At 59.9% G+C, this 13,306-nt stretch overlaps 1 protein-coding gene across 8 annotated transcripts in view; it reads left to right on the top strand.

The window, feature by feature from the left end:
• The window catches only part of CACNB2 (calcium voltage-gated channel auxiliary subunit beta 2), a 290,686-nt gene that overhangs the window by 242,196 nt on the left and 35,184 nt on the right, over window positions 1–13,306 (top strand). For 7 of the 8 annotated variants that reach the window (XM_058297892.2, XM_058297891.2, XM_058297895.1 and 4 more), the window contains 3 exons: window positions 7,431–7,553; window positions 8,870–9,006; window positions 12,676–12,752. In XM_058297892.2, coding sequence (XP_058153875.1) covers window positions 7,431–7,553; window positions 8,870–9,006; window positions 12,676–12,752 — 337 coding nt within the window. The remainder of the gene's footprint in view (window positions 1–7,430; window positions 7,554–8,869; window positions 9,007–12,675; window positions 12,753–13,306) is intronic. The other variant, XM_058297894.1, reaches the window with a different exon arrangement.

Genomic DNA, 13,306 nt, shown 5'->3' with positions numbered 1-13,306 from the left:
GGGCCTTGCCCAGAGGCGCTGGAGGAAGCCCTGGACTGAGCTCCTGCAGGCTCGCCCGGTTCAGCTGCACTGACGCGCGCGGAGCTCCCCCTCCACCCGCCCTCACCCCTGCGCCGCTTCCGGCCGCGCCTCCAGGGTTGAGAGCTCCTTCAGCCTGCGGGGGTGGGGGGAACTGGCACCTCTGATTTGGCCACATGTATCAGATCCTTTGTGACCAAGAGATTTCCTAAGGAAGTGATTACGGGTAAAAGCGTGAGATGTGTTTTGTGTGTTTTTTTAATAGAAAAAAAAAACCCACACCCCAAACCTGCGCCGGCGCGTCCCGCCAGCGTGCGTCTTTGCTCATGGCGGCGCTCCGCTCTGCCTCCTGATTTAAGAAGGGCGTGGCAGTCGGTGCCAATGAGGACATGACTGACCACTAGGGCCTGGGGGACGCGCTGGAGCACCAGCTGTGGACGGGAGAAGACAGCGGAGATCACGGACTTAGAGCGGAGCAGCACGCGGCTCCCCAATTTCACGGGTATCGCAGCTCCCCAAGTTCACAGAGCAAAGCACGGCTCCCCAAGCTTGGAGAACATAACACGGCTCCCCAAGTTCACAGAGTATCATACAGCTCCCCATGTTCCCAGAACAAAACGTGGCTCCCCAAGTTCACAGAACAAAATGCAGCTCCCCAAGTTCACAGAGTATCACAGGGCTCCCCAAATTCCCAGGGCATCCCGGGCCCCCCAGCTTGCCGCCTGCCTTTGCGCAGGCTCTCCTCGCCCTTGTTTGGGAGGCGTCTCTGGAAGTGCTTTGCAGTGTGTAATTTACTAGGTAAGTCCTGAACAGACGTCTTTGTAACAGTCTAAACGCAAAGGTAGTTGAAAAGCGCCGCTGCTCGTGGTTCGTCTTGATTCTGACTCGTCCTCACCGTGGAGCCCGAGGCTGAGCGGGGTGCGATGGCGAGGCGAGAACCGCTGTACGCCCGAGGGGCTGGCACTCGCCGCGCCAAACGCCTCAGAGAGTGGGTCCCCCGTGCCTGTGGAGGTGGCCCCACGTGGGCACTCTCTTTTCTTTGCTTGGTTATTTTTGTACTTGAAGAAAAGCAGAAACTGCACTTTAGGAAGAAGAGGTTGGGAAACAGCACGGCCGAGTGGGGAAGTAAACGGGTGAGCAGCGCAGGCGCGTGTCCCGTCGTCGCCAGGAGCTGAGGGGGCAGCCGTCCGGGAGACGGTGCGACCCAGAGGACGGCAGGGTGGTGCGGGCGGGCCACGCGGGACGCCGGCCCAGGGCCTCGGCGTGGGGGCGCAAGCGAGGTCCTCCAAGCGCCCCGACGGGGCCCACAACAGCAGAAACAAATCCTCTCAGTTCCAGAGGCTGTGGGCCCACACTCGAGGGTCCATGGAGGGCCCCTGCAGGCTCCGTCCTCACCGCTTTAGCCGCCGGGGTTTACCAGCGATGGTGGGCACCCCTGGGCTTGTGGGCACGTCCCTCACCTCCGCCCTGACCGCCCCGTCCCTCCGGCCCCTGCCCTGTCCCTCCCCGTCCCTCTCCATCCCTCCCTGTCCCTCCCCGTCCCTCCGGCCCCCAAGCCCTCCCCAGGACTGTTTGGGCAGCCCTAACACCCCCTAATAGCGTCTCGGGGCCTTGAGGAAACCAAACCATCTGTGCCGCTGGCGCCCTGAACTGTGCCAGGCCGGGACTTAAACAGGTAGGTGCTAAGTGGAGCCGTGCAGAAAGAAGAGAGTGGGTTTTTATTGACTTGACAGTTTTCTAGTTACTTTCTGAAAAGCGTACAGGACTTTTGGATAAGGAAGTAATCTTTCGTTAGTAATGACTTTGATATCAAAATAACGCAGGCTGAAATTGTGCTGTGCACTAGAAATGCGAAGTATCGTATTGACCTGGTTAAGGCACGAAGAAATCCTCCTGGCATCGCTTCGGCAAGAATAGCAGCAGGTCGAGGGACCCGGGGACGCAGAGCGCGCCCTTGATAAACGTGCGCTAAGCGAATCAGTCCTGGAGAAGACGCGTGAAGGTCTCCAATCAGTGGGCTGTCCCTGCGCCTGTTTCCTGTGATCCCTGTGATGACCCGCTCATTTGGTCAGACTCAGCGTGAGCCCCTCGGGCAGCCAGGAGCCACGTGCCCCCATCGCCGTGGGCTGGCAGGACTTTCTGTAAGAGCCTCCGGTGGCCCTTGGTGAAAATTCATCACAGGGGAAGGCAGGACTCCTCACAGCACTTGCAGGCTCCTTTGCCTGTTGTGAGGAGTGAAGCTGAACGCGTTAGCCTATGTCAGAAGCATGTTTTAGCATCGCCAGAAGTAGCACACGGGTCCTGAGAAGGAGCCCACGGCACCCGAGTGCCACGCGGGGCTGGGGGTGCCACGTTGCCCGCGGCCCGATCCCACTGGGCCTTCTAAAATTACAAAGTCTTAGAAGACTCCAGCGCATTTTGCAGGAAATATCATGTGCCAGAAGAAAGTGGATCAGACGCCTGATTAGCTTTTTAACCTATCTTTTTTGTAGTCTCTTATCAGAAAAATCTGGGTCATATTTTCCTTTAAACGTCTTTCAAAACTCTTGCAAGTTGGAAGTAGTCACTTTTAAAGACAAGCCTATCATAGACTTTAAACCCAAGCCACAAATTTTCCTCTTAAGTTTTTAGTGTTGCAGGTTTACCAGCATGCAACGGAAAGACGTGCTTCATTATTTTGTGTACTAAAATGCATCTTTTTATTAAAGAATGAAGGAATCAGGGCGTGGACACTTCTTTATCCAGGCGATCAGAGGTCTATGTTTTTATTTGAGTGAAGTTTGGTTTTGATTCTATCCCTGGGCTATTTAAGTGAGCATTTTGTTGTATTCATTAAAACCGTTTATTTCACTACTAATTCATGGTCAGTGTTTAGGGGGAAAACTGGCCGGAGTGAACCAGTGATAAGTTCTTTTTCGACAGAGAAACTTTTCAATATGTCCTATTCAGTACTTTGTTTTTTCTAACACTTCAGGCTAGCGGTTCCTGAAAGGTTGTGAGAAATTACATGCCCTCTGCCATCCCCTCCAGCACAGCCCCGGATGCCACCTGTGGGGGCTGCCGGCCAAGCCCCTGGGGTGCAGCTTCAGTCCCGTGGCCAAGAGCGGCCCGCGGAAGCCCCAGCCCCGGCGGGGGAGCGGTGCCCGTCTGCTGATGCCCAGCCCCGGCGGGGGAGCGGTGCCCGTCTGCTGATGCCCAGCCCCGGCGGGGGAGCGGTGCCCGTCTGCTGATGCCCAGCCCCGGCGGGGGAGCGGTGCCCGTCTGCTGATGCCCAGCCCCGGCGGGGGAGCGGTGCCCGTCTGCTGATGCCCAGCCCCGGCGGGGGAGCGGTGCCCGTCTGCTGATGCCCAGCCCCGGCGGGGGAGCGGTGCCCCGGCTCCAGGGGGTGCGAGGGTGTGGCCGGGATGGCTGCGCTCACGGCTGCACATCGCCACCCGCCTGGAGAAGCCCCCCAGCGCTCAGCCACACCCGCCCACTCGAGAAGAGGCACCCCCTGATCCGGGGTCGGGAACAGGCCTTCCAGGGCGCAGTGAGCGTGTGAAGCCAGCGCCGCGCCCCCCACTCGCTTTCAGGCCACGGGCGCTGAGCGAGCCACGACCCTTGCGTGGGCCGAGGGGGCCGCTCCTTGCCTGCAGAGGCATTGCTGGTCCTGGCAGCCCTGCCGCGGCCCCCTGCGGCTCTTTTAGGAGGCGTGAAGCCACTTAGGCTTTGATGTTTCTCCTCTTTGTATAAAACCTACGTGAGGACGAGGCAGCTCGCTGCAGGCTTAGCGTCCTGCTTATTGTCGCTGTCGACGCAGCGGTCACAGGCGGATGCAGGTGCAGCTGTCAGAGCTGGTGGCCTTTGTAGTGAGGGGCCACAGACCTCACCTGTGAAGCAGCCCACTGAGGGGTTGTTTTGGATGGATTAAACTAGGCCACAGGCAGACTTGGGCCCAAATTGTAGTTTTTTCTGTACCTACTAGTTTTGAGCATTGTGTAAAAGACAGCGCAACTTTCAAGTATTCACAATTTTGTACTGATGTCCAAGTACCCTGATGTGCCACCAACTTGCACCTTTACAGGTGGCAGCGCAGCCCTGAGCAGTGCTCCACGGCCCTCGGGGTCCCGGTGGCCCTACCTGCTCCCAGGGCTCCAGTTGCCTCTTTGGCCCCAGATGCTCCTGTGGCTGTAGTTGCCCCCGTGGCCTAGGCCCCTGGCCTTCAGGACCTCAGTGGTGCTCCGGCCTCCAGAGCTTTCTGAGCCCATCTCCTCATCTGGCAAAAAGGCGCCGCCAGGGAGCCCTGAGCTGTACGCTGCCCGCGGCGGCCTGGGCGCAGAGCTGTGGTCTCAGCGGCGCCGTGTCCAGGCTGGGAATGGGTTGTCCTTGCCACGCGGACCTGGGGACGTGCCCAGTCCCCCTTCACACGTGCTGGAGAAGCCAGGCTGCCCCTGGGGCCGAGGGGGCGGCGAGGTGTCCTCCGCGCCCCGCCTCCGCCCTCCCCCGGCGCCCTGGCCCCCGGCCCAGCTGGTCAGCCGAGGAGCTCAGGGCCCGGCCAGCACCACGGGGCCCAGGCGGCCTCTCCCGTGATGGCGAAGGCAGGTCCGTGCCGAGGACCGCCGTGCAGGGATCCAGGCCCTCGGCGCTCCGGGGCCGCCGGCAGTGGACTTGTAGTGCTCCGGGGCCGCGGGTGGGCCGGATCCCATTCCCACGGCCAGCCCGGGTGGCGAGGGGCCCTCCTGGCATCCCTGCCATGCGTTCCCCCACCTCGCCCCGCGTTGCAGCCGAGCGTGCCCGGGGGCCTAGAGCAGGGCGAGCTGCGGGGCGTGTCCCTGGTGACGCCGGCACTGAGGGGGCCGTCCTCAAGGGATGAGGGGAGGCACACACCCTGGAGTCGGGCAGGGTCAGCGGGCGTCCGCCCGTGCTTGGCGCGAGGGCTTAGGCGTGGCCGTCCCCCTGCATGGCCAGCCCTCTGCGTGGCCGCTCCCCCTGCGTGGCCGTCCCCCTGCGTGGCCGCCCCCCCGCGTGGCCGCCCCCCCCCCCGCGTGGCCACCCCCCCCGCGTGGCCACCCCCCCCCGCGTGGCCGCCCCCCTGCGTGGCTGCCAGCCCGTGTGCTCTGGGCAGGGTCCCCACGGACGAGCAGGAGGTCGCTGAGGCACACGTTTGTTGGGGTACAGCTTCCTGAGTGCCGGCCAGCCCCACCCTGGCCTCGTGGCGTGCCACGCAGCCTTGCACGACTGCCGTTAGCCCCCCGTTTAGGGTCGGTGGGCCGAGGGCATTTCCCAGGCTCCCCCGGCAGTGGCAGGATCGGCATTCGCCTCCAGGTCCCTTTAAAATCCAGAACCACAGGGTGGAAAAGCCTTCCTCCCCCAGACCCTCCGCTTGTGCCACGTGGCGCTGGAAGATTCCGGCACGTGGCCCCTGGGGCCAGGTCGGAGGTCCTCTGTCCAGCTGAGCCCTCCTGGCTGTGCCTCTCCCCACCCCAGCATTAGGAAAGCGAGCCTGCAGGTGGGCTCCCCCTTCTGCTCTGTACAGGGGCGTCCCAGGCAGACCCCGTGTCGGGGAGCCCCGTTCTCAGGAGGAGCCCGCAGACTGTTCTGAGAACACAGGCTGTTACGTGCCAGCCATCACCCCCATCGCTTCCTTTGCCGTCCCTCAGTGTCCCCGCCTGATACTACTCAAACGCTGGGAAGCTCGATCCTTGGGTAAAAGTCGAGGTTTTCTGTGGTCTCTCTGTAGAGACGTACAGTGAAAACACCCACCTCCCCAGTGGAAACACTCAGGCCACGCCTGGCCTTTGTGTCCCCAGGGAATGAAAGAAAGACCCCGGAGAAATGAAAGCTCCTGCTAGCATTAACAGCCCGGAGAGCGGGTGTAGCTCAGTGGTTGAGCACCTGCCTCCCGTATACGAGGTCCCGGGTTCAATCTCTGCTACCGCCTTAAAAAAAAAAAAAGGCACCTTGGACCTGGGCTGCAGAGACCAGAAACTCCCCTGAGTCACGGCTGGATCTGCTTGAGGAAATTTCTTCGTAGCAGTAAAGCGGAGCCTGACTAAGACGCAGGTCACGAAAGGGGCAGCGACACACAGCCCAGAGCTATCGGAGCGGCCCGCCCAGCTGGGCGGTGCTTTGGAACAGGATTCTAAACGCACCTAATGACTCAGGGCTTCTCCGTGCTTGCTGAGAACCCATCCCAAGGAAAGAGTTCTAAATAGAAAGAGGCTTTTGCACAAAGGTTCTTCAAAGCAGAATTGTTGTAAAAGTGAAAAATGTCAAGGGTGTAGGGTGGGGATCATTTTAAAATAACAAATAGCAAAAGTAAGCTATCCCAGGAAAATACCACATTACTTTAAAAACCGGGCAAAAGTCACAGCTAGTGGGCTGCAGTGATGGGAATTCGTATGTTTTTTTTTTAAAATCAAGGGAGGAAATTAAAACCTCATCGTGCCATCCAGGATTGTTTCAGCGGTGGAGCTACACGCAGCTTTTCTGTCTCCTTTAGAGCAGATGTTTGCCGGTCTCCTTTAGAGAGCAGCAGTGCGAGCAGTGATCAGGACTCATGGTAGAGACCTGCCGGTTCCGCTTCGTGACACGTGCCCGTCCCAGAGGGGCTCCTTAACCACCCACAAAGCCCGGGGGAGCTGAGTGGCCAGGGGGCTCTGAGCTCAGCCTGAAGTCCAGGAACGAGGACAGGGTCTTCCCGGGGCCAACCCCCTCGTCCTCCCCGGCAAGTCCAGGGCAGAGCCTGTGGAGCGGGAGGAGCCGCAGAGGGCACCTGCTGCTCGCCGGGTGAAACCCACGCCGGCCAGGACGGCCTCTGCTCGGCGTTTCTGAGCTCCCCTGTTTTCACGCTGTGGACGAACAGGAGTTGCCTTGGGGAGGACAGGTGCTTACCTGTTACTCTCGAACGCTTCAAGTGTGAGGGACGGCTTAAGGTGTGCTCGCTGCGGCGACAGCCCCCTCGAGGAGAGATCTCAGACCCCAGGCCGTGGCTTTCCCAGCTCCCCGCAGCTGGAAGCAACGTGTGTCACTGTCAGCTGCAGTCCCTGGCCCTCTTTTTCTCTGGGACGTTGCCCCTCTCTGAGTTACATCCTTCACCATTTGTTGACGTAGATGTTTCCTGCTGAAACACGCGCGGGGCATTTTGTCCAGGCTTGCCTTCCTGACTTCCTGCCTGTTGTGTTGTAAAGTGCCGCCTCGGTCGCCCAGCTGCCCTCGTCACCGTGGGCCTTCCAGGGAGGACAGCGGCCTCTCTCTGGTTCGGACACGGTTGGTCCGTGGCCGAGAGCTGGAAGGTTTAATGTGCTGTGACGACTAATCCGCTCTGTGATAAGGACGCGATGCGGGGAGAAGGGCTACAACAGTTCTGGGGGGACAGGGAGGGCGTCGCGCTGTTTCTTTCCTTATTTTCCCCCTTCCCTTTCCTTCTTTAGACAAAACCCGTTGCCTTTGCAGTTCGGACAAACGCCAGCTACAGCGCCGCCCACGAGGACGATGTCCCGGCGCCGGGCCTGGCCGTCTCCTTCGAAGCCAAGGACTTCCTGCACGTCAAGGAGGTGAGGACGACGGTCCGTCCATCCTGCGCGACATCGCACCTCAGAGGCCCCCGGCCGTGAGCGGCGCCGTGCGTGGCCGTGGGACATCGGACGCGCAGCCTCCTGTCTGCAGGAGGAAGCAGCTGTCCCGTCCCCTGGGACCTGTGGCCCAGAAATTGGGAACTGCTGGGTGGGATGATCCTTTGAGTGCTTCACCTGAGAGAGTCTTTCTATGTTTGACCTTGACTGTCGTTTCTCTCCTCGTGGCTGGGGGTGGACTGGGGGAAGGGTCTGCTTCTGAGCTCTAGAGTCGCAACCTCGCCGAGGCGGGCCATCCCGCACCCGGGCAGCTGTGCCCCCTCCTCCTCAAGGCGTAGGCGCCCCTTGGAGGGAGACTGGAGGAGGTGGGGCCAGCAAGGCCAGAGACAGCTGTCAGGAAAATTCCTTTCCTTCCCTGCCAAAAGGCTCCCCACCGCCCCAGCTGACGGTGACTCAGTCCATAAACTGGAGAAATTCGCCCGTAATTCTGGTTTGTTTTGGGGCAACGCTTCAGAAGCCGCCGTGTGGAGCTCCGCCCGGCCCCACAGTCGGCGCTGGGCGCACGTGGCGGGCATTGCGCGTCCCGCCCACTGCCCCCATTCGGGCACTCAGCGCAGGCCCCGGGGGCTGCCGGGGAGGAGGACGGAGAGGGGGCAGGCGGGGTCCTCGGGTGGGCCTGGCCCCAGCACCCTCCAGCCAAGGCTGGGAGCCGGCCAGGGGCCGCCCGCGGCTCAGGAAAGGGTCCCTTCACCGCGGAGAGAAAGAGGCAGAGGATGTGCGGCTTCGATGTCTTTGAGCGCAGACTCGGAAGTCATGTTTCGTTGAGAAACCCCAACCAGTTCATAACTCTCTGGGACGGATGCGCATTCCTCAAGAGATGCTGTCGACCCCGCAAGGGGCGAGCGCGCCTGGGACCGCGGTGTTGGCGATGGCAGGGCCTTCTACGCGCAGCGGGGTGCTCCTGGCAGGGGTCCCCTCTGCCGAGACCCTGGGTGCGCCTGACGGCAGGGGCGAGTGCCGAGGCCGATGCCAGACCCCAGCCAGCTGCCCCTCAGCGGGGCCGAGAACCTGGCCAGGGCGAGCTCGGGGCCGGGGGGCGCCAGCAAGGGTGGGGGAGCGCCGCCTGCGTGCATCGCCCGGCCCGGGCCGCGCCTCGGCGACGTGCGCTTGAGGCACAGGCCGTTGCGCTCACCACGCTTCTCCCCACTGAACGTGGGCCACGAGGAAGAAGCCGCGCGGGGGGTGGCTTTGCAGCCGGGGGTTGCCCGCTGACCGGCAGCGTTCTGTTTTGTGTTTAGAAATTTAACAACGACTGGTGGATAGGGCAGCTGGTTAAAGAAGGCTGCGAGATCGGCTTCATCCCCAGCCCCGTCAAGCTGGAGAACATGCGGCTGCAGCACGAGCAGAAGGCCAAGCAGGGCCGGCTCTACTCCAGGTAGGAGGCTCCCGGGGTGCGCGGCGCCCGGGCGGGAGTCGGCCGGGGCGCCGCTAGGGGCAGCGTCGGGACCCTGCCTCTTCAAAGCACCCGGGAGGGCGTGAGAAACGGTCCTCACGAATGAAGCGCGAAGAGCCTTCCACTGCCGTCCTGGGCACCAGCGCTCCGAGGTCTGTTAGTTTCATGCACGCCCGAGAAACCCCGTTATTAGGTCTCCCCACCATCACGCAGGTAAACCCCGTGCGGGGCACGTTGAAGCGGCCCTTGCCGAGAGCGGCCGATGCGCCGGGCGGCGGCCGGCCCTGGTCGAGCCCCGCAGGGACGGGCCCTGGGGGGCAGCCCCCGGGGAAGGGGGTGCTGGAGGAGGGCGTGGGCCCCTCTGCCTTCTCGTTGGGGTCCAGAAGGATGGAAACGCCTCTGCCAGCGACGGCACCACAGCAAGCCCAGGCCGCAGGGCAGATTTAGCTCGGAACGCCCGTGCCCGTTCAGGGGCTCTCAGCCGCCACGCCGTCTCCCTAGACTGGCGTCATCCTTCGCGGGGTGCTCTGCGGCGTCTGGGCGCGTGCCGCGGAGGTGGGCCGATGAGCCGAGCGCCCGCGCCTTGCCCGCCAGGCGCGGGTGGAGCTCGGTGTCGCTCGCGCCGTCGCCTTCTCAGTCGTCTCGTGGTTTCTTCCCTCGCGTGTGCCCGTGCTCCTGCCTTATTACTAGTCGAGGGAATCTCGTCACCTGGAAACGTTCGTTTCCAAGAACTCCAGAGCAGTGCAGCCGTTGCTCGCCTTTGCGGGGTCGAGTCTGGGGGTTTGAAGGCACCTGGGCTAGGGGGAGCTCGGCTTTGTTTTTGCTTTTAGGGAAATTAGACTTTTCCAGCCAATCCGTGTGACAAAGTGCTTCCACTGTCACCTAAGCGCAGGACAGGGCGAGGACTAGAAGGCCCCTTGTGGGCATTGCAGAGCCTTTGGATGAGCTTTGTGAGTCTCAGTTGCAGGACAGGGGTTTTTTTTGTTTGTTTTTTACACTTTTTTTTATTAAAGTTAATAGATCACAAAGAACGTTACGTTAAAAAAACATAAAAAACATAAGAGGTTCCCATGTACCCCACTCCCCACCCCATCATTTTTGTAAATTGTTTTTTTGAAGATACATACATCACACAAAAAAATGTTACATTAAAAAAATATGAGGTTCCTGTATACCCTCCACCCCCCCAGCCCACTCCTCCCACACCAACAACCTCCCCCATCATTTTGGCATACTCATTGCACTTGGCAAACACATTTTGGGGCACTGCTGCACCACATAGAATAAAGCTCTTTTTTTTTATTTCTCCCCATCTTTTTAAAAAATCCCCTGTGTCTGTTGTTTTCTCATCAGGCAGCTCCTTAAGGCATTTGCTGGAATCATCTTAGCCTGAGAGCGCTCTGCGGCGTGCGTGCCAGGAAGGCATGCCGGGCTCTTGTAGCACCTGCGGCCTCTTCGCTCGAACTGGCCACGGACCCTCGCGCCAAGGCCAGGAGGGCGGCATGGCCGCGACAGTCCCATGGGCGCCGCAGGGCGCAGACCCCACTTCCCCGCGGCACGGAGAGGGCGGCAGCAGGATTCGAGCCCCTGGGCCGGCGCAGCCCCGGCGCGCCCTGCGCTGCCTGGGACGGGCTGGGCGTCGCCCTCTCGCTGCCGCGTTTCCCGCTTCGGGAGCCAGCAGCTCCTGGTCTGCTCCGGGGCCCTCGCTCCGGGGCGCCTTCGCTTTGTTTCTCCTCGTCTTGCTCTGCCCGGTGCCCTCACCCAGGGTTCTGCTTGAGAACGTGGAAGCGTTTTTATCGCGCCCTCAGGCGCTGCCTGTCTCCTGGCGTTTTAGGTGGAGCTTTCTTTTGAGGGCAGAACCAGATGGGCGGACTTGGCGCATTTATTTAGAGTCTCTGAATTATAAGTGGTGAACGTGACCGAAGCCACAGGCCGTCAAGCAGGCACAGCTCAAGAACGTGGCATCTGCACAGAAGCAAAGGCTCCTGGTGGCAGGACTGGCTGGAGTACTTGTCACAGATGATGTTGCACAACCCAGATCCCATCTGGACTTTAACTAAAATCCAAAGAGAGCATGAGGGAAACGCGTGCTTGAACCGAGATGAGACTTAGTACCAGGGAGGGGACGGACAAGGAAATGGTGCTCCTCCTTCACTGCCAGAAATTGCTTCTATAAATCCCCCTTCTGTTGGTTTGCTGCCTTTTCCTCCTCCCTGGCGTCCCTGTTAAATGTGCCGGAGCATCTCTGGGAACCTGAAAAACGCTTGGAGCCCTCTTGCTAATTGCCTGATGAAGTTTGCTTGTCTGCTTGCTTTATGCATTAAAATGCAGCAGCGTAGCAATAGAACGCAGCGTATCAGCCCTTGTAATTTACACTAATATTTACTTAACTGGCGGCGGACTTGGCCCAGTGGTTAGGGCATCCATCTACCACATGGGAGGTCCACAGTTCAAACCCCGGGCCTCCTTGACCCGTGTGGAGCTGGCCCATGCGCAGTGCTGATGCGCACAAGGAGTGCCGTGCCACGCAGGGGTGTCCCCTGCGTAGGGGAGCCCCACGCACAAGGAGCGCGCCCCGTAAGGAGAGCCGCCCAGCGCGAAAGAAAGTGCAGCCTGCCCAGGAATGGTGCCGCACACACGGAGAGCTGACACAACAAGATGACCCAACAAAAGAGACACAGATTCCCGTGCTGCTGACAACAACAGAAGCAGACACAGAAGACGCAGCAAATAGACACAGAACAGACAACTGGAGTGGGGGGGGGCGGGGAGGCGGAGAGAAATAAATAAATAAATCTTTAAAAAAAAATTAACTAAATGCAGCCCTTTGCACAGAGCAGGTTCTCCCGCTGGCCTGTGGCTCGCTCCAATAACCATCAGGCCCGAGCGTCCTGCCCGACCCGGGCCGGCCGGTGCAGGCTTCCCTGGCCGTCTTCCCCCCGCACGGCCATGTCGTGTCTGTGTGAGGCGGCAGGCCAGCACACGGAAGAACACACAGATGCCCAAGCTCTCGCGGTCACCTGAAGCTTCTCAGTGACGCCTGGCCTGGGTCAGGCTTTAGAGTCTGCCGTGTATGGAGTAGTGTACGCTTCACTTCGATTCCAGAACACACCAGGTTTGGTCCTGCGTGTCAGCCGTGCTTGAGGAATGTTCCAGACACCGTCTTGCACCGTCTTGAGTGATGTACTATACTGTTCATGCCTCTTGGAAGTCAGGAAGCTTGGTACGGCTGTGCTTTTTTCCCACAGTTTGCTCAGGAAAGCTTGAGGACTTGCAGTCTAGCTCTGTCAGTCGAGCTAATACAGGAGCAGGAAATGTGAGGTTTGGGTGTTTGACCCAGGGTTGCCTCTGAGGGTCTCTCAAGTCAAAAGAAAAAAGAAATCTCCGCTGTTGAGCCGTCACCCTGGCCACAGGGCCTCTGTCCCTTCCATTCCCTCAGGGCCTTTCAGTTGAACCTCAGGAATTTGAAAACTGAGACCTTTTCGGTACCCTCAGAATCCCCACGGGGTAATTGCTAGTTGTCTCCTGTGGGGGAGACAGGTTTAAAGGCCAACAAAGACACAAGGAATAGTTATGCATACTGAGCGATAGAAATGTTTTAGGACTTGAAGTCAGTGTCAGATTTAACATAAGTGTTTTGCTTTACTCCAGTAAATCAGGAGGAAATTCATCGTCCAGTTTGGGTGACATAGTACCTAGTTCCCGAAAGTCGACGCCGCCGTCCTCTGGTAAGTAGTGACGCGTGCTGGGCAGTGGGCGCTGGGTCCGCCCTCCCGCGGTCTCGCCCACCCGCGAGCGCCCACGCGGCTGTCGCAGTAAGAAGGCGCTTAGGACAATAAGGGGGGCTGCTTCTCTGCCTGGGAAAACGGGGAGGACGTCAGTGTGTCCACTCCCGGTGGGTGTCGGGGGTCCCAGCGGTGCACGCTGGCAGCTGCTGTCCCTAGCGCCCACCGCAGCGCCAGTCGACGAAGCCCCCGCCAGCCCTGTACCTCCATGGGAGAGAGAGGAGGGCGAGGGGAGGCGGCCAGAACCTTGGAGCTGCGGCCGAAAGGCTCTGGGGAAGCTGCAGGGGAGTGTGGAAGGGTCCACAATAGCTAAGACCTTCCTGGGAAGAGTAGCCGCTGTTTTCTTTCCAAAGCCCTGGGTTCATTCTTTACGTTGCTAGATAAAATAAAGGACACCCTTAAACCTGAATTTCACCTAAACGATGAAGAGTTTTTTAGTAAAAGTAAGTATTGCAGGGGATATACTTATACTAAAACATGGGCTATCTTATACTGCA

Source organism: Dasypus novemcinctus, chromosome 5 (genome assembly GCF_030445035.2).
Source record: "Dasypus novemcinctus isolate mDasNov1 chromosome 5, mDasNov1.1.hap2, whole genome shotgun sequence".
Lineage (NCBI taxonomy): Eukaryota > Metazoa > Chordata > Mammalia > Cingulata > Dasypodidae > Dasypus > Dasypus novemcinctus.
This window is presented reverse-complemented; position numbering and strand designations above follow the sequence as displayed.